This window comes from Anomaloglossus baeobatrachus, chromosome 11 (genome assembly GCF_048569485.1).
Source record: "Anomaloglossus baeobatrachus isolate aAnoBae1 chromosome 11, aAnoBae1.hap1, whole genome shotgun sequence".
NCBI classification, from domain to species: Eukaryota; Metazoa; Chordata; class Amphibia; order Anura; family Aromobatidae; genus Anomaloglossus; species Anomaloglossus baeobatrachus.
This window is the reverse complement of record NC_134363.1, coordinates 35,342,446-35,362,958: the sequence shown is the minus strand read 5'-3', so window position 1 is coordinate 35,362,958 and position 20,513 is coordinate 35,342,446. Positions and strand designations below refer to the sequence as shown.

Genomic DNA, 20,513 nt, shown 5'->3' with positions numbered 1-20,513 from the left:
AGCTTTGCTTTTCCACAGTCCTCCAAAAGAGCAAGAAGCAATAACGACCGCTAAGGCCTGTGATTGGCTGCAGCGGTTAGGTAACAAAATAAAAATCCTGTGATGATGTACCGTAGCAGTCACCAGTTCTGCATCTGTCTCAGGGTGACAGGGGCCCAGGACTCCTAGATTGGCTCTCAGGCTGGGGGTTCTAGCTGTTCCTACTCCCAGAGATACGTCTAATGGTGACGATGTCTGGGCCACCTTCCTAACCCTACTCCTGGCCAGTCCTGATCTAATACCCCCTCTCCCCCATTCCAGGGGAGGACCAGGACAGTAGTGGTGAACCCACAGATATGGACAAAAGAGGAAACAAAAACTCTATCACACAGCTAGCACACACGCAGATATAAGATAATATGTGACCAGGAGGAAATAAAGAGCAGGGAGGAAATAATCAGACAACAAGAGGATTTCCGCAGCACACCAAGTAGCACACAGTAATTCAACAGCAGCAGGATCACAACCGGGTTAGCGAAAGCTATAGTAGGCATGAGAAGACAGATTTCTCCATCTTAAAAAGGCAGGGAGTACCTGTGATAGCCATGCTCCTTACCAGTCCTAATCTAATACCCCCTCTCCCCCATCCCAGGGGAGGACCAGGACAGTAGTGGTGAACCCACAGATATGGACAAAAGAGAAAACCAAAACTCTATCACACAGCTAGCACACACAGAGATATAGGACAGGATGTGATCAGGAGGAAATAAAGAGCAGGGAAGAAATAACCAGACGAAAAGAGGATTTCCACAGCACACCAAGTAGCACACAGTAATTCACCAGCAACAGGAACACAACGGGTTAGCGATAACTATAGCCAGCATGGTAAGACAGATTCCTCCATCTCAAAAAGGCATGGAGTACCTATGATAGGTTTCCCGCAACATGTTATCAAAAAGTGACTAGCAGGCTTGCACAAATTAACTCCTGCTAATCCGATCACTAATGAGCACACAGCTGGTTGACGCCCGAGCCTACTTGTGCAAGTCAGAAGCACCAAAGAAAGCATAGTGTGGAGTGTCAGAGTCTATAGCCTGAACAGTGTCTGATGCCGCCATGATACTTGGCGAGCTTAGAGACAAAGCATCACCTTCACTTTTTTTTTTTACCCTACCCGGCCAACTTGCATACTACAACTATGCAAGAAGCTACATCAAGCCTTGATTCCGATGTCAGATATCTGGGAGCACTGCTCTACAGGAGAAAAAAAACTGGATGGAAATGTGGCGTTATACCAGTGCTTCATCCTGCGTATCCTGAGTGGTGCCCCTGAAGCTGCATTATCAGGGGCGAAACGTAAGTGGATGCAGTGATTTTAGTTGCTTCTGGGTCTTGGATAACGGATCATATGGATCCCCTTTGTCTCTATTATGACAAGAACAATACCCACAAGCATTGGGTGAGCCTGTCTGAGATTTTGCGTTAGGGTCCAAAAGCTTCAAGTTACGCCACTGTTGCCCTTTGTATAGTAATGGTATATTCAACGACTCATCACTTTACAGGAAAACCCGTATGACAGCCTGACATTCAAAATTCCGTCCGAGGCTTCTACGCAGCGGATTCCGACTTGACTGTGATAAAATCTACTTACTACCAAAGTGCCAGCGTGCAGTCAGATGCCAGGAAGCGTCTGACAGAATTTTTAAAGGCACCTGTGGGAAATCTCCTGGAAGAAAAAGAAGAGAAGGTTCCCTGCAGGATACACAGTCGAAATCTTAAGTGCCGGCCAAGAAGAGACAGAAGTGCAGACTAAGGATGAAGACTGTAGGCATTCGTGTGGCCCGATATCTCCATCAGCACCAGAAGACTGTGCCGGCCAAGAAGAGACAGAACTGTGGAATAATGATGAAGACTGTAGGCATTCATGTGGCCCGATATCTCCATCAGGACCGGCAGCGTAAGACTGTTCCGACCAAGAAGAGACAGAACTGTAGACTAAGGATGAAGACTGTAGGCATTCGTGTGGCCCGATATCTCCATCAGGACCAGCAGCGGAGAACTGTGCCGGCCAAGAAGAGACAGAACTGTAGACTAAGGATGAAGACTGTAGGCATTCGTGTGGCCCGATATCTCCATCAGCACCAGAAGACTGTGCCGGCCAAGAAGAGACAGAACTGTGGAATAATGATGAAGACTGTAGGCATTCAGGTGGCCCGATATCTCCATCAGGACCGGCAGCGGAGAACTGTGCTGGCCAAGAAGAGACAGAACTGTAGACTAAGGATGAAGACTGCAGGCAATCGTGTGGCCCGATATCTCCATCAGCACTGGCAGTGTAAGATTTTTCCGGCCAAGAAGAGACAGAACTGTGGAATAATGATGAAGACTGTAGGCATTCAGGTGGCCCGATATCTCCATCAGCACCAGAAGACTGTGCCGGCCAAGAAGAGACAGAACTGTGGAATAATGATGAAGACTGTAGGCATTCAGGTGGCCCGATATCTCCATCAGGACCGGCAGCGGAGAACTGTGCTGGCCAAGAAGAGACAGAACTGTAGACTAAGGCGGGCTTTGCACACTGCGACATCGCAGGTGCGATGTCGGTGGGGTCAAATTGAAAATGACGCACTTCCGGCATCGCATGCGACATCGCAGTGTGTAAAGCCTAGATGATACGATTAACGAGCGCAAAAGCGTCGTTATCGTATCATCGGTGCAGCGTCGGCGTAATCCATGATTACGCTGACGCGACGGTCCGATGTTGTTCCTCGCTCCTGCGGCGGCACACATCGCTGTGTGTGAAGCCGCAGGAGCGAGGAACATCTCCTACCGGCCTCACTGCGGCTTCCGTAGGATATGCGGAAGGAAAGAGATGGGCAGGATGTTTACATCCTGCTCATCTCCGCCCCTCCGCTCCGATTGGCCGCCTCCCGTGTGACGTCACAGTGACGCCGCACGACCCGCCCCCTTAACAAGGAGGCGGGCCGCCGGCCACAGGGACGTCGCACGGCAGGTGAGTGTGTGTGTGAAGCTGGCGTAGCGATAATTTTCGCTACGCCAGCTATCACCACATATCGCTGCTGCGACGGGGGCGGGCACTATCGCACTCGGCATCGCAGCATCGGGCTGCGATGTCGCAGTGTGCAAAGCCCGCCTAAGGATGAAGACTGTAGGCATTCGTGTGGCCCGATATCTCCATCAGGACTGGCACCGGAGGACTGTGCCAGCCAAGAAGAGACAGAACTGTAGACTAAGGATGAAGACTGCACGCATTTGTGTGGCCCGATATCTCCATCAGCACTGGCACTGTAAGACTTTTCCGGCCAAGAAGAGACAGAACTGTAGACTAAGGATGAAGACTGTAGGCATTCGTGTGGCCCGATATCTCCATCAGCACCAAAAGACTGTGCCGGCCAAGAAGAGACAGAACTGTAGACTAAGGATGAAGACTGTAGGCATTCGTTTGGTCCGATATCTCCATCAGGACCGGCAGCAGAGGACTGTGCTGGCCAAGAAGAGACAGAAGTGTAGACTAAGGAAGAAGACTGTAGGCATTCGTGTGGCCCAATATCTCAATCAGGACTGGCACTGGAGGAATGTGCCAGCCAAGAAGAGACAGAACTGTAGACTAAGGATGAAGACTGCAGGCATTCGTGTTGCCCGATATCTCCATCAGCACCAAAAGACTGTGCCGGCCAAGAAGAGACAGAACTGTAGACTAAGGATGAAGACTGTAGGCATTCGTTTGGTCCGATATCTCCATCAGGACCGGCAGCGGAGGACTGTGCCGGCCGTGTGGCTTTAAATCTGAGTTTCATCGAGGTCGTACGCCGGCTTTAATAGCATTTGGCGTGGCTTGGCTCGTTCTGTAAAACTCTCGGATTTACTTCAGTGTCCATAAAGACTATGAAAAAAACCCACTTGCGCTGTCAACTGAGATTATTCCGCTCATGCTTAACGTAAGTCAGCGTTTCATAGCTGCCGAGGTTATGAGGTTAAGAAAATAAGACGTGTTCAACGAATTTCACAGATTTCATTTCAGCTACCCTGTCTCCAGAAAAGGCAAATAAAATCACACTTGAAGTAATACACAATTTTTAACTACAGCTGGATGAAGACCATATGGAGAAGAGTGCAAAAAAGCGTAAGAACACGCCACATAAGGGTCCTTAGACGTCAACTTTTTGGGGGCTTTAGCGGCAAATTAGTTGTCTTCCACAAGGAAAGAAATATTAGGGACAATTACTGGAAGTAGCTATCCTATAAGGCAATATCCGACCCTTTTACAAATCTTGAAACTTGAGTGGGAATATTAGCCGTAGCCAGATAGTCATCTACGAGCAACTGTAGCCAGATAGTCATCTACGGGCAGCTGTAGCCAGATAGCCATCTACGGGCAGCTGTAGCCAGATAGTCATCTACGGACAGCTGTAGCCAGATAGTCATCTACGGGCAGCTGTAGCCAGATAATCATATATGGGCAGCTGTAGCCAGATAGTCATCTATGAGCAACTGTAGCCAGATAGTCATCTACGGGCAGCTGTAGCCAGATAGCCATCTACGGGCAGCTGTAACCAGATAGTCATCTATGAGCAACTGTAGCCAGATAGTCATCTACGGGCAGCTGTAGCCAGATAGCCATCTACGGGCAGCTGTAACCAGATAGTCATCTATGAGCAACTGTAGCCAGATAGTCATCTACGGGCAGCTGTAGCCAGATAGTCATCTACGGGCAGCTGTAGCCAGATAGCCATCTACGGGCAGCTGTAACCAGATATTCATCTACGGGCAGCTGTAGCCAGATAGTCATCTACGGGCAGCTGTAGCCAGATAGTCATCTACGGGCAGCTGTAGCCAGATAGTCATCTACGGGCAGCTGTAGCCAGATAGTCATCTACGGGCAGCTGTAGCCAGATAGCCATCTACAGGCAGCTGTAGCCAGATAGTCATCTACGGGCAGCTGTAGCCAGATAGTCATCTACGGGCAGCTGTAGCCAGATAGTCATCTACAGGCAGCTGTAGCCAGATAGCCATCTACGGGCAGCTGTAGCCAGATAGTCATCTACAGGCAGCTGTAGCCAGATAGCCATCTACGGGCAGCTGTAGCCAGATAATCATCTACGGGCAGCTGTAACCAGATAGTCATCTACGGGCAGCTGTAGCCAGATAGTCATCTACGGGCAGCTGTAGCCAGATAGTCATCTACGGGCAGCTGTAGCCAGATAGTCATCTACGGGCAGCTGTAGCCAGATAGTCATCTATGGGCAGCTGAAGCCAGATAGCCATCTACGGGTAGCTGTAGCCAGATAGTCATCTACGGGCAGCTGTAGCCAGAAAGTTATCTACGGGAAGCTGTAGCCAGATAGTCATCTACGGGCAGCTGTAGCCAGATAGTCATCTACGGGCAGCTGTAGCCAGATAGTCATCTACGGGCAGCTGTAGCCAGATAGTCATCTACGGGCAGCTGTAGCCAGATAGTCATCTACGGGCAGCTGTAGCCAGATAGTCATCTACGGGCAGCTGTAGCCAGATAGTCATCTACGGGCAGCTGTAGCCAGATAGTCATCTACGGGCAGCTGTAGCCAGATAGTCATCTACGGGCAGCTGTAGCCAGATAGCCATCTACGGGCAGCTGTAGACAGATAGTCATCTACGGGTAGCTGTAGCCAGATAGTCATCTACGGGCAGCTGTAGACAGATAGTCATCTACGGGCAGCTGTAGCCAGATAGTCATCTACGGGAAGCTGTAGCCAGATAGTCATCTACGGGAAGCTGTAGCCAGATAGTCATCTACGGGCAGCTGTAGCCAGATAGCCATCTACGGGCAGCTGTAGCCAGATAGCCATCTACGGGCAGCTGTAGACAGATAGTCATCTACGGGCAGCTGTAGCCAGATAGCCATCTACGGGCAGCTGTAGACAGATAGTCATCTACGGGCAGCTGTAGCCAGATAGTCATCTACGGGAAGCTGTAGCCAGATAGTCATCTACGGGAAGCTGTAGCCAGATAGTCATCTACGGGCAGCTGTAGCCAGATAGCCATCTACGGGCAGCTGTAGCCAGATAGCCATCTACGGGCAGCTGTAGACAGATAGTCATCTACGGGTAGCTGTAGCCAGATAGTCATCTACGGGCAGCTGAAGCCAGATAGCCATCTACGGGCAGCTGTAGCCAGATAGCCATCTACGGGCAGCTGTAGACAGATAGTCATCTACGGGCAGCTGTAGCCAGATAGTCATCTACGGGCAGCTGTAGCCAGATAGTCATCTACGGGCAGCTGTAGCCAGATAGTCATCTACGGGCAGCTGAAGCCAGATAGCCATCTACGGAGAGCTGTAGCCAGATAATCATCTACGGGCAGCTGTAACCAGATAGTCATCTACGGGCAGCTGTAGCCAGATAGTCATCTACGGGCAGCTGTAGCAAGATAGTCATCTACGGGCAGCTGTAGCCAGATAGTCATCTATGGGCAGCTGAAGCCAGATAGTCATCTACGGGCAGCTGTAGCCAGATAGTCATCTACGGGCAGCTGTAGCCAGATAGTCATCTATGGGCAGCTGAAGCCAGATAGTCATCTATGGGCAGCTGTAGCCAGATAGTCATCTACGGGCAGCTGAAGCCAGATAGCCATCTACGGGCAGCTGTAGCCAGATAATCATCTACGGGCAGCTGTAACCAGATAGTCATCTACGGGCAGCTGTAGCCAGATAGTCATCTACGGGCAGCTGTAGCCAGATAGTCATCTACGGGCAGCTGTAGCCAGATAGTCATCTATGGGCAGCTGAAGCCAGATAGCCATCTACGGGTAGCTGTAGCCAGATAGTCATCTACGGGCAGCTGTAGCCAGAAAGTCATCTACGGGCAGCTGTAGCCAGATAGTCATCTACGGGCAGCTGTAGCCAGATAGCCATCTACAGGCAGCTGTAGCCAGATAGTCATCTACGGGCAGCTGTAGCCAGATAGTCATCTACGGGCAGCTGTAGCCAGATAGTCATCTACAGGCAGCTGTAGCCAGATAGCCATCTACGGGCAGCTGTAGCCAGATAGTCATCTACAGGCAGCTGTAGCCAGATAGTCATCTACGGGCAGCTGTAGCCAGATAGCCATCTACGGGCAGCTGTAGCCAGATAGTCATCTACAGGCAGCTGTAGCCAGATAGTCATCTACGGGCAGCTGTAGCCAGATAGTCATCTACGGGCAGCTGTAGCCAGATAGCCATCTACGGGCAGCTGTAGCCAGATAATCATCTACGGGCAGCTGTAACCAGATAGTCATCTACGGGCAGCTGTAGCCAGATAGTCATCTACGGGCAGCTGTAGCCAGATAGTCAACTACGGGCAGCTGTAGCCAGATAGTCATCTACGGGCAGCTGTAGCCAGATAGCCATCTACGGGCAGCTGTAGCCAGATAGTCATCTACGGGCAGCTGTAGCCAGATAGTCATCTACGGGCAGCTGTAGCCAGATAGCCATCTACGGGCAGCTGTAGCCAGATAATCATCTACGGGCAGCTGTAACCAGATAGTCATCTACGGGCAGCTGTAGCCAGATAGTCATCTACGGGCAGCTGTAGCCAGATAGTCATCTACGGGCAGCTGTAGCCAGATAGTCATCTACGGGCAGCTGTAGCCAGATAGTCATCTATGGGCAGCTGAAGCCAGATAGCCATCTACGGGTAGCTGTAGCCAGATAGTCATCTACGGGCAGCTGTAGCCAGAAAGTTATCTACGGGAAGCTGTAGCCAGATAGTCATCTACGGGCAGCTGTAGCCAGATAGTCATCTACGGGCAGCTGTAGCCAGATAGTCATCTACGGGCAGCTGTAGCCAGATAGTCATCTACGGGCAGCTGTAGCCAGATAGTCATCTACGGGCAGCTGTAGCCAGATAGTCATCTACGGGCAGCTGTAGCCAGATAGTCATCTACGGGCAGCTGTAGCCAGATAGTCATCTACGGGCAGCTGTAGCCAGATAGTCATCTACGGGCAGCTGTAGCCAGATAGTCATCTACGGGCAGCTGTAGCCAGATAGCCATCTACGGGCAGCTGTAGACAGATAGTCATCTACGGGTAGCTGTAGCCAGATAGTCATCTACGGGCAGCTGTAGACAGATAGTCATCTACGGGCAGCTGTAGCCAGATAGTCATCTACGGGAAGCTGTAGCCAGATAGTCATCTACGGGAAGCTGTAGCCAGATAGTCATCTACGGGCAGCTGTAGCCAGATAGCCATCTACGGGCAGCTGTAGCCAGATAGCCATCTACGGGCAGCTGTAGACAGATAGTCATCTACGGGCAGCTGTAGCCAGATAGCCATCTACGGGCAGCTGTAGACAGATAGTCATCTACGGGCAGCTGTAGCCAGATAGTCATCTACGGGAAGCTGTAGCCAGATAGTCATCTACGGGAAGCTGTAGCCAGATAGTCATCTACGGGCAGCTGTAGCCAGATAGCCATCTACGGGCAGCTGTAGCCAGATAGCCATCTACGGGCAGCTGTAGACAGATAGTCATCTACGGGTAGCTGTAGCCAGATAGTCATCTACGGGCAGCTGAAGCCATATAGCCATCTACGGGCAGCTGTAGCCAGATAGCCATCTACGGGCAGCTGTAGACAGATAGTCATCTACGGGCAGCTGTAGCCAGATAGTCATCTACGGGCAGCTGTAGCCAGATAGTCATCTACGGGCAGCTGTAGCCAGATAGTCATCTACGGGCAGCTGAAGCCAGATAGCCATCTACGGAGAGCTGTAGCCAGATAATCATCTACGGGCAGCTGTAACCAGATAGTCATCTACGGGCAGCTGTAGCCAGATAGTCATCTACGGGCAGCTGTAGCCAGATAGTCATCTACGGGCAGCTGTAGCCAGATAGTCATCTATGGGCAGCTGAAGCCAGATAGTCATCTACGGGCAGCTGTAGCCAGATAGTCATCTACGGGCAGCTGTAGCCAGATAGTCATCTATGGGCAGCTGAAGCCAGATAGTCATCTACGGGCAGCTGTAGCCAGATAGTCATCTACGGGCAGCTGAAGCCAGATAGCCATCTACGGGCAGCTGTAGCCAGATAATCATCTACGGGCAGCTGTAACCAGATAGTCATCTACGGGCAGCTGTAGCCAGATAGTCATCTACGGGCAGCTGTAGCCAGATAGTCATCTACGGGCAGCTGTAGCCAGATAGTCATCTATGGGCAGCTGAAGCCAGATAGCCATCTACGGGTAGCTGTAGCCAGATAGTCATCTACGGGCAGCTGTAGCCAGAAAGTCATCTACGGGAAGCTGTAGCCAGATAGTCATCTACGGGCAGCTGTAGCCAGATAGTCATCTACGGGCAGCTGTAGCCAGATAGTCATCTACGGGCAGCTGTAGCCAGATAGTCATCTACGGGCAGCTGTAGCCAGATAGTCATCTACGGGCAGCTGTAGCCAGATAGTCATCTACGGGCAGCTGTAGCCAGATAGTCATCTACGGGCAGCTGTAGCCAGATAGTCATCTACGGGCAGCTGTAGCCAGATAGTCATCTACGGGCAGCTGTAGCCAGATAGTCATCTACGGGCAGCTGTAGCCAGATAGCCATCTACGGGCAGCTGTAGACAGATAGTCATCTACGGGTAGCTGTAGCCAGATAGTCATCTACGGGCAGCTGTAGACAGATAGTCATCTACGGGCAGCTGTAGCCAGATAGTCATCTACGGGAAGCTGTAGCCAGATAGTCATCTACGGGAAGCTGTAGCCAGATAGTCATCTACGGGCAGCTGTAGCCAGATAGCCATCTACGGGCAGCTGTAGACAGATAGCCATCTACGGGCAGCTGTAGACAGATAGTCATCTACGGGCAGCTGTAGCCAGATAGCCATCTACGGGCAGCTGTAGACAGATAGTCATCTACGGGCAGCTGTAGCCAGATAGTCATCTACGGGAAGCTGTAGCCAGATAGTCATCTACGGGCAGCTGTAGCCAGATAGCCATCTACGGGCAGCTGTAGCCAGATAGCCATCTACGGGCAGCTGTAGACAGATAGTCATCTACGGGTAGCTGTAGCCAGATAGTCATCTACGGGCAGCTGAAGCCAGATAGCCATCTACGGGCAGCTGTAGCCAGATAGCCATCTACGGGCAGCTGTAGACAGATAGTCATCTACGGGTAGCTGTAGCCAGATAGTCATCTACGGGCAGCTGTATCCAGATAGTCATCTACGGGCAGCTGTAGCCAGATAGTCATCTACGGGCAGCTGAAGCCAGATAGCCATCTACGGAGAGCTGTAGCCAGATAGCCATCAACGGGCAGCTGTAGACAGATAGTCATCTACGGGTAGCTGTAGCCAGATAGTCATCTACGGGCAGCTGTAGCCAGATAGTCATCTACGGGCAGCTGTAGCCAGATAGTCATCTACGGGCAACTGTAGCCAGATAGTCATCTACGGGCAGCTGAAGCCAGATAGCCATCTACGGGCAGCTGTAGCCAGATAGTCATCTACGGGCAGCTGTAGCCAGATAGTCATCTACGGGCAGCTGTAGCCAGATAGTCATTTACGGGAAGCTGTAGCCAGATAGCTATCTACGGCCAGCTGTAGCCAGATAGCCATCTACAGGCAGCTGTAGCCAGATAGCCATCTACAGGCAGCTGTAGCCAGATAGCCATCTACGGGCAGCTGTAGCCAGATAGCCATCTATGGGCATCTGTAGCCAGATAGTCATTTACGAGCAGCTGTAGCCAAATGGCTATCAACCTAATAACACACTGAGCTATTAGAGAATGTGAGAATAGGTTGTAATTTGTAGTACACAAGAAGAAAAAGATTTTTCAAACACCGGGAGCAAAACAGTAACAATGCAGTGTCACGACAAGAATCTTCATAACTAATAATATGCAATATAGTTACAAGTCAAATTTATGTATGAGATAGCCAAGATGATTGTCTATAAAATGAAGGTCGTCTCACGCTCAAAGATGTAGTGGGTGGTGAGATATGGAGCCTGAAAGTCAAAAATTCAAAACATTGTTACCCTTTTGCTTGTCACTATTTGTTCAGGTAACGGCGCTCTTCTGCTAGTTCAGTTCTGACTTAATCAGACCTCCCTAATGAGATCTGCTGTGATTTTTTTCTGATTTTACAAGGTGAGGTCGGTTTTACATGTGAATCAAATATTCATAAAGTTGTCAATTAGGTAGATACTAGAGACCCAACTTCTAAGTTACATCATTATAAAAACAGGTCAACCCGCACCGACTTGTTGTGCTAAACACTTGAGTAAAATGCATGCATAATATAGCAACGGTAAATAAAATGTCGTATAAAACAGGGCATCTCCGTGCCTCCAGAGTAGTTGAATATATTAAGTAGTACTTCTTTTAATTATTGCTATTAATTGACTTTTTTTTTTTTAGTAATTTGCCATGACAATATTACCCAAATAGGCTAGGATAGAGGTCTTCACCCTATGGCTCTCATAGGACATGGTGGGAGCTGAAGTTTTGCAACATTCGGAGAATCACGATCTGGCATCGTATACAGTACCAACACCCAATGTGGCTGCCATTACAGCTCCAAACGTTTTTGAAAATCCAACAAGTGTATTAAATTTCCATGGTTCTTTGGTAGTACACCCCAACTTGGACCCATTTTAACATGTCCAACCATGTGATATGCCCTGCTCAGGCACATCTCCAATATCCATCCTATGATGTATGTGCATGCGCGGCTCAAACACTGCGCATCCGCTATGAAAAATAACAATTCAGCTTGCCCATATGGCTACCTCTCCAGCCTGCCTTGGTTGACTCTTGAGACACTTTGTTTTAAGAGACAACTAAGCACCACAAGTAGATTACAAAACTACATAGTTTCAGGCAATCCCTTGAAAATTCAACCAATTATTCCTACTGGAGTTGTCCAGATCTATGGAAATTTCAGGCATGGGCTGTAGTTTGCTGAATCTTAAAAGTGTGTAATATGCCCATTATTAGGATTTGGGTCCACTTATTCTCATGCGCTTCTCTGAAAGATCTTCACATACTGAAATTAATGATCTATTGAGACAAGCGGATGAGAATGTAGTTGGTACGTGACAGCAAACATGCAAATTGCATACTGTCACGTGATCGCCACTCAAACTGGGAAGTGGAGCTTAATCCTAACAGCTTGTGTATTACACACTGTTAATGATCTAGCAAGTTGGAGTACTTGCTCAAAATTCCTCCATGGTTCAACAATTACTTTAAAGGGGTGGTTTCAACCCGGCAAGTTATCACCTATTCACAGGATTAGCGATAACTTGGTGATCACTGGGAGTTCAACTAATGGGCCATCACCCATCTGAAAAAAGGGCTATCTTTGGCAGTCCCATAGACAATGATTGGAGCAGTGGCCACCCCTCCACTATAAAGGACCACTTCAGAGCCAAATTTGGCCACCGAGCCGTTCTACCAGCTCCATTCTTGAGATGAGTGGAGGTTTCAATAGTTGGACGAAGTTGTTGCCTATCCTGTGAATAAGTGATAACTTGTCGAGTTGAGAAAACCCCCTTTAATTTACTTAATACCTAAGTCATTACATAGAGAAGGATAGCTAGGATATATAAGCTTAAACTTACACTCGGCCTTGGCACAGATAAGGCTGATGGAAGGATTGTGAAAGGACTTAAGTATGTGTGATACAGAAAAGGCTAGGTAGGATATAGGAGCTTAGACTTACTTTCGGCCTTGGCACAGATAAGAGGAAGGGTTGTGAAAGGACTTCAGAATGTGGGATACAGAGAAGGATAGGTAGGATTAGGAGCTTAGACTTACACTCGGCCTTGGCACAGATAAGGCTGGTGGAAGGGTTGTGAAAGGACTTCAGTATGTGTGATACAGCAAGACTTATGTCTTCATTACTCGGGTACAGGCTGACCGATGCAAACCGTAAATATTGTAGTTTGGGTGCTTCTTCTGCTCCTACTTTTATATGAGGGATCTAGAGAAGAAAAATCAATATATAAAAAAATTACAAAAACTTACAACTTTGTAATCAACATAACCAATCAATTACATCTTATAAATATGGTCACCATCAACATTTTACAAGTTCAGAAGATCTTGTAGTTTGCATGGCTAATGATATTTTCCATTAAGGGCATGACCAGTAGTGGTGGTGAGAAGACCAAACTGGAGATGATGCAGCACTGATGCTCCAAATAGTAAATAGATCATGTACAATGGAAAATGAACTCTTGATGGTTGGTCATCTTTGGTCATAGTCTACCACAGCTTGAACGTTGACCACTTTAGTAGAGTAGAACCTCTCCAAGGAACTTCTTGCCCTTTGAGAAGGCCACAACTGATCTCGACAGTTATCTTTTAGTAATGGATTTTCAGCTCCCATATGTCTTAAGTATTTTGGTTCTTTCCTTAGAGAAGACCGTCCATCTTGAAGACCAACGAAAAGTGTAGGCCATTCGTCTCAGCAAGGCCACCATGCTAAATATGTAAGTAATCGCTATTTGTGGGTTAGGTAATTGGACCTAACTGTTACAAATAGTGGATACAGACCATTAAAAGATAAAAATACTACCGTAATAGTATATTCTTGGTTTCTGAAGAGCATTTTCCATAGGATTTCAAGAAATCCTTGGAAACATAAGTAATCCAGAGGTCTGAATTATCTTGGTCCAATGAATTTTGGATGCCCAATGATAAACAAACTTCTAGCTGGTCATTATATGTAAAGGGGTTAATCAAGGGTGTTACTCAGCTGTCCCGGCTCCAACAGAAGGGTCCATATTTTCCTTCCCTGTGGGCCAGTTCCCTCTGCTCTCAAGCACTTCGGTTTAGTATGGTAACCTGGTGCAAACCCCTGATGTCAGTCCCCTAAGTCTTACATGCTGGCTCAGGCGGCGCACTGCCTGAGTATTCAGGTAGAGCAGTGAATATTTTTATATATATTTGTACTCCTTGTGCTTCTTGACTGAAACAGCGCTTCTGTTTCATGGTGTCCTTCTGCTCACTTGGCTCTGCTGTAACAAGGTACCTTGCCGCACACTACGCTTTGCTGTAATAAGGTGCCTGGCAACACACTAGGCTCTGTTGTAACAAGGTACCTGCCCACACACTTGGCTCTGTTATAACAAGGTACCTGCTCATACACTTGGCCCTGTTGTAACAAGGTGCCTGCCCACACACTAGGCTCTGCTGTAACAAGGTGCCTGCTCATACACTTGGCCATGTTGTAACAAGGTGCCTGCTCATACACTTGGCCATGTTGTAACAAGGTGCTTGCTCACACACTTGGCTCTGCTGTAACAAGGTGCCTTCCCGCACACTAGGTTCTGCTGTAACAAGGTGCCTGACCACACATTAGGTCCTGTTGTAACAAGGTACCTGCCCACACGATTGGCTCTGCTGTAACAAGGTGCCTGCTCACACACTTGGCTCTGCTGTCACAAGGTGCCTGCTCACACACTTGGCTCTGTTGTAACAAGGTGTCTGCTCACACACTTGGCCCTGTTGTAACAAGGTGCCTGCTCACACACTTGGCCCTGTTGTAACAAGGTGTCTGCTCACACACTTGGCCCTGTTGTAACAAGGTGTCTGCTCACACACTTGGCTCTGCTGTCACAAGGTGTCTGAATGCACACTTGGCTCTGTTGTAACAAGGTGTCTGCTCACACACTTGGCTCTGTTGTAACAAGGTGCCTGCTCACACACTTGGCCCTGTTGTAACAAGGTGTCTGCTCACACACTTGGCCCTGTTGTAACAAGGTGTCTGCTCACACACTTGGCCCTGTTGTAATAAGGTGCCTGCTCACACACTAGGCTCTGCTGTAACAAGGTGTCTGCCCACACACTTAGCTCTGTTGTAACAAGATGCCTGCCCGCATACTAAGCTCTGTTGTAACAAGATGCCTGCCTGCATACACGGTCTATTGCTCCAAGGTGCCTGTCTGTACACTCAGCTCTCCTGTGTTAATGTACCTATGGGCATACAAGACTGATTGTCAGGGTGTCTGTCCACTCAGTCAGGTCTGCTATACTAAAGTGCCCATCATATCCAGATCTACTCCTCCGCATACTGTCCAGCAAACCCGGCTCCGCTGTTCTATGCTCTGCTGTATCTTGCTGCACCAAAGCTGCTCACCCAGATCTACACCTCACCAGTTGAGCCATATCAAAGGGGATTAGGCATGGTAGACAAATGGAAGTGATCTGCTTTTTGTTGCAATTTTTCTTTTTGCAACATTTTTACCTAAATTTGGAAAAATTATGGCAACATGTGAAGCCAAACTGGTAGGTAAGGGAGCCATAATTTTTAATGGGGACTGGATTTTTTTTTGGGGGGACACCAAATAGCTAGGAGTCCTCTTTAAACATATTCCACTGCGGTTTTTAAATCTTCTTGCATCCCCCCATTCTGCTGCTGATCTGCCTGCTGAGTAATTATCCTGTGTGTCTGGAGAGGCTGCCGGCTGATGTGTCCTTTCTGCAATGTATGGGCGCAGTGAATTTCCTCTGCCTCATTTCACTGCCTCTCTCTCTGCTGCTGTAAAGGAAAGCAATAATTACTTTTTAATAATCCTATTTACTTTTAAACGCTGCCTTAATTAATGTACTGTAGTGTATCTCTTTGTTCCATATGTGTGATGTCTCCATGAAATGGTCTTTTCTGATCCTCAGAAAATCAAGTCGGCTCTCCCCAAATATGTCAGTGCAGTTAACACAATGTAATTTAGGACCGGAGGGTAGGGGGGGCAGTTGCTTCTTAAAAGGGGCTATACCTGGGAGACTTAAAGAAAAATAAAAGAGAGAAGAAAGAGAAAAAAGGATAAAAAAAAGAGTGAAAAGGGAGAGAAAAATAGGGAAAACAGAGAGACAAAAAAAAAGGAAAAAAAGAGAAAAAAAAAGTAAGAATAAAAACGAGAGCGAAAAAAAGAGAAGAAAGAGAGCGAGAGACAGATTGAGAGAGAAAGAGCGAGAGAAAGAACGCGAGAGAAAGAGTGAGAGAAAGAGAACGAGAGAGTAAGAGAGTGAAAGAGAGAGAGTGAAAGAGAGAGAGTGAAAGAGAGAGAGCGAGAGAAAGAGAGCGAGAGAAAGAGAGCGAGAGAGAAAGAGGAAGAGACAGAGCAAGAGAGCGAGAGAAAGAGCGAAATAAAGAGAGCGAGAGAAAGAGCGAAATAAAGAGAGCGAGAGAAAGAGAGAGAGGGAGAGAGGAAGAGACAGAGCAAGAGAACGAGAACAAGAGAGAGCGAGAGAAACAGAACAAGAGAAAGTGAGAGAAAGAGGAAGAGAGAGAGCGAAAGAAAGAGAACAAGAGCGAGTGAGAGAAAGAGGAAGAGAGAGTGAGAGAAAGAGAGCAAGAGAGAACGAGAGCAAGAGAAAGGGCAAGAGAAAGAGAGCGAGAGAGAGAGAGAGAAAGAGCAAGAGAAAGAGAATGAGAGAAAGAGAACAAGAGAAAGAGTCAGACTAAGAGCAGGAGACAGAGCGAGAGAACAAGAGCGAGAGAACAAGAGCGAGAGGAAGAGCGAGAGAAAGAGAGCGAGAGAAAGAGAGCGAGAGAAAGAGAGCGAGAGAAAGAAAGCGAGAGAAAGAGAGCGAGAGAAAGAGCGAGAAAGAGAGCGAGAAAGAGAGAGAGAAAGAGCGAGAGAGAAAGAGCGAGAGAAAGAGAGCGAGAGAAAGAGAGCGAGAGAAAGAGAGCGAGAGAAAGAGAGAGAGAGAAAGAGCGAGAGAGAAAGAGCGAGAGAGAAAGAGGAAGAGAGAGCAAGAGAGCGAGATAAAGAGAGCGAGAGAAAGAGCGAGAGAGAGTGAGAGAAAGAGCGAGAGAATGAGAACGAGAGCGAGAGAAAGAGCAAGAGAAAGCGAGAGTGAGAGAAAGAGAGCATGAGACAGAGAGCAAGAGAATGAGCGAGAGAGAACGAGAGAAAGAGAAAGAGTGAGAGAAAGAGCAAGAGAGCGTGAGAGAGAAAAAGAGAGGAGAAAGAGATAGTAAGAGAGCGTAAGAGAAAGAGACAGAGAGAGAGATACAGAGAGAGAGAAATTGAGAGACAGAGAGAGAAACGGAAACAGAGACAGTGAGAGCGTAAGAGAGAGAAGGAGAGAGAGAATGAGAAAGAGAGACAGAGAGAGAATGAAACAGAAGAGAGGGAAAGAGAGGAAAGAGACACAGAGACAGACAGAGAGATAAATGGAGAAAAATAGAGTGAGAAAGAGAGACACAGAGACAGCGAGAGACAGCACCCGGACTCCTTGGCAACTTTTTTCAGGTACCAAAAAAAGCCTCCTGGATCTCTGGAAAGACATACTTTACCCAAGTTTTTTTTGTATATGTAGTAGTTGTTGCTGTGTAATGAGGTGAGTCTGTTTCTATGTCATTACTTTTCTTGAAGGTACTTATTGAGTTGTTGTTTTTTCATGTGAATTGTGTCCTGCGTCTTTGCAAATAATAGAAAATGTGAAATGTGATGTAATATGTAATGTACAGCGATATTATTTTTGGTAGTTGGGCAAGAATTAGTTAAGTGTTGGGACTAGCCCACAGTGGGAGGAGTTAGCTCATAGGGAGAGAGACTGTTTCTTCTAGAATGTTAGTGACAGGAGCAGATGTATAGTCTGTTGATTGTCAAGGCCACATGCAGTGGGTGACCTGAGGCAGCAAAAGGAGATTGGAGCGTGATTCTGGAATGCTGATTAAGACACAAAATGTGAGACGGACTGGTATGTGAGTTGACTTTTCCAGGCGTCCGAGAGCACAAGGCTCTATTTTGGCACTACTGGCTATCCCCTTTCCCCTCCTCTACGAGGAGAAGAGACGTGGAGTCGGAAGCATCTGGGACCAAAAGGCTCTACTTTGGCCATAGTGGCAAAACCCCTCACCACCTCCTCTATGAGATGATTAGATGTGGAGCTACAGGAAGGTTAAGTGACGGTCACGGATTGGACTGTTGTGCTGGGTCTCACAGGACCAATTGGATTGGGAACAACCTACAGGGAGCCGAGAACGTGTCAGACAATGTGTTGTAAAACTGGAACCATCTAGAAGTTATGGGCCTGCAATCTCGTGAGTAAAGTGGTTATGGAAGAAACGTTAAGAGTTGTCGTTGAATCTAAACTGGTGGTCTCCTTGAGAATACGAGTCGTCATCTGGTCTTGGCCAGCCAAAGTCAACATGCATCCTGCGTAGCACCCATACCTCCCTAGTCCTCACACCCAGCCAGGACCATGTCTTTCATGTAGAGTGCCGAGACGACTCTTGAGTCAATCTCTCACCCACTGCTACTAACCCACGCCACTCTATGGCTACATCTTGGACTCCATAGAATAATGGGCCAAGACAGCTCCTTTTGCCCTATTTTATGAAACCCATACTATAAATGATGTTCCATAGATAAGGATCACTGTTACAGATTTTTTCCATGTGGGCACTGGAACCAACATTGGAGAGCAATGACCCAAAACAAAACTTCTACACCTGTGAAAACCCAGGGAACTCGGTCAATGGTGGGCAGTTTCTTCCATCTCTCGTCATTCGATGTCCCATCACTAACCTAAATTACCCTCAATCAACCTGGCACCTGAACTCACTGGCTTGGCTTTTATACTGGCTCTGATAGTCCCTACTGATTGGCTGCAATATACCATATCACTGATCACTCACACCAAGTCCGACACCTATTCTTTTGAGAAGCTCCTGTCTGGAGAATGCGGCAGTGCCGGGTGATGCAATGAGAGACTCGCACGTATTACACGTGAGTCACTCGCAAGTGTGACTCCAGACTTATTCACAGACTACTACACTTATCCTCTATAGTAGTTTGCCAATGTTTCATGGGTTTCTCTTACTGTCTCTATTATTGAGTTGTGAGCTCTGACATCCTCTCACTATCCCAAATTACCCCCAATTCTTTCTCCCCCTCTCCGCCGATCAATTGAATCTCTGTATTATTAACCTTCTTTACTGCTTCAGTTGTGCAACACATTATTATGTATAGTATTTCTCCAATGTTTTATGCCTTTCTCTTACTGTCTCTATTATTGAGTTGTGAGCTCTGACGTCCTCTCACTATCCTCAATCAATTACCCCAATAAACCTGGCTGCTGAATTCCCTACCTTGGCTTTTATACTGGCTCTGACAGTCCCTACTGATTGGCTGCAATATACCATATGATGGCAACTGAACTCCCTGCCTCGGCTTTAATACTGGTCTGATAGTCCCTACTGATTGGCTGCAATATACAGTTAGGTCCAGAAATCTTTGGACAGTGACACAATTTTCGCGAGTTGGGCTCTGCATGCCACCACATTGGATTTGAAATGAAACCTCTACAACAGAATTCAAGTGCAGATTGTAACGTTTAATTTGAAGGTTTGAACAAAAATATCTGATAGAAATTGTAGGAATTGTCACATTTCTTTACAAACACTCCACATTTTAGGAGGTCAAAAGTAATTGGACAAATAAACCAAACCCAAACAAAATATTTTTATTTTCAATATTTTGTTGCGAATCCTTTGGAGGCAATCACTGCCTTAAGTCTGGAACCCATGGACATCACCAAACGCTGGGTTTCCTCCTTCTTAATGCTTTGCCAGGCCTTTACAGCCGCAGCCTTCAGGTCTTGCTTGTTTGTGGGTCTTTCCGTCTTAAGTCTGGATTTGAGCAAGTGAAATGCATGCTCAATTGGGTTAAGATCTGGTGATTGCCTTGGCCATTGCAGAATGTTCCACTTTTTTGCACTCATGAACTCCTGGGTAACTTTGGCTGTATGCTTGGGGTCATTGTCCATCTGTACTATGAAGCGCCGTCCGATCAACTTTGTGGCATTTGGCTGAATCTGGGCTGAAAGTATATCCCGGTACACTTCAGAATTCATCCGGCTACTCTTGTCTGCTGTTATGTCATCAATAAACACAAGTGACCCAGTGCCATTGAAAGCCATGCATGCCCATGCCATCACGTTGCCTCCACCATGTTTTACAGAGGATGTGGTGTGCCTTGGATCATGTGCCGTTCCCTTTCTTCTCCAAACTTTTTTCTTCCCATCATTCTGGTACAGGTTGATCTTGGTCTCATCTGTCCATAGAATACTTTTCCAGAACTGAGCTGGCTTCATGAGGTGTTTTTCAGCAAATGTAACTCTGGCCTGTCTATTTTTGGAATTGATGAATGGTTTGCATCTAGATGTGAACCCTTTGTATTTACTTTCATGGAGTCTTCTCTTTACTGTTGACTTAGAGACAGATACACCTACTTCACTGAGAGTGTTCTGGACTTCAGTTGATGTTGTGAACGGGTTCTTCTTCACCAAAGAAAGTATGCGGCGATCATCCACCATTGTTGTCATCCGTGGACGCCCAGGCCTTTTTGAGTTCCCAAGCTCACCAGTCAATTCCTTTTTTCTCAGAATGTACCCGACTGTTGATTTTGCTACTCCAAGCATGTCTGCTATCTCTCTGATGGATTTTTTCTTTTTTTTTCAGCCTCAGGATGTTCTGCTTCACCTCAATTGAGAGTTCCTTAGACCGCATGTTGTCTGGTCACAGCAACAGCTTCCAAATGCAAAACCACACAC

General features: G+C 47.5%; 1 protein-coding gene across 3 annotated transcripts in view; it reads right to left on the bottom strand.

The window, feature by feature from the left end:
* The window catches only part of GRIK5 (glutamate ionotropic receptor kainate type subunit 5), a 383,239-nt gene that overhangs the window by 95,270 nt on the left and 267,456 nt on the right, over positions 1-20,513 (bottom strand). For all 3 annotated transcript variants that reach the window (XM_075328483.1, XM_075328484.1, XM_075328485.1), the window contains one exon: positions 12,762-12,927. In XM_075328483.1, coding sequence (XP_075184598.1) covers positions 12,762-12,927 — 166 coding nt within the window. The remainder of the gene's footprint in view (positions 1-12,761; positions 12,928-20,513) is intronic.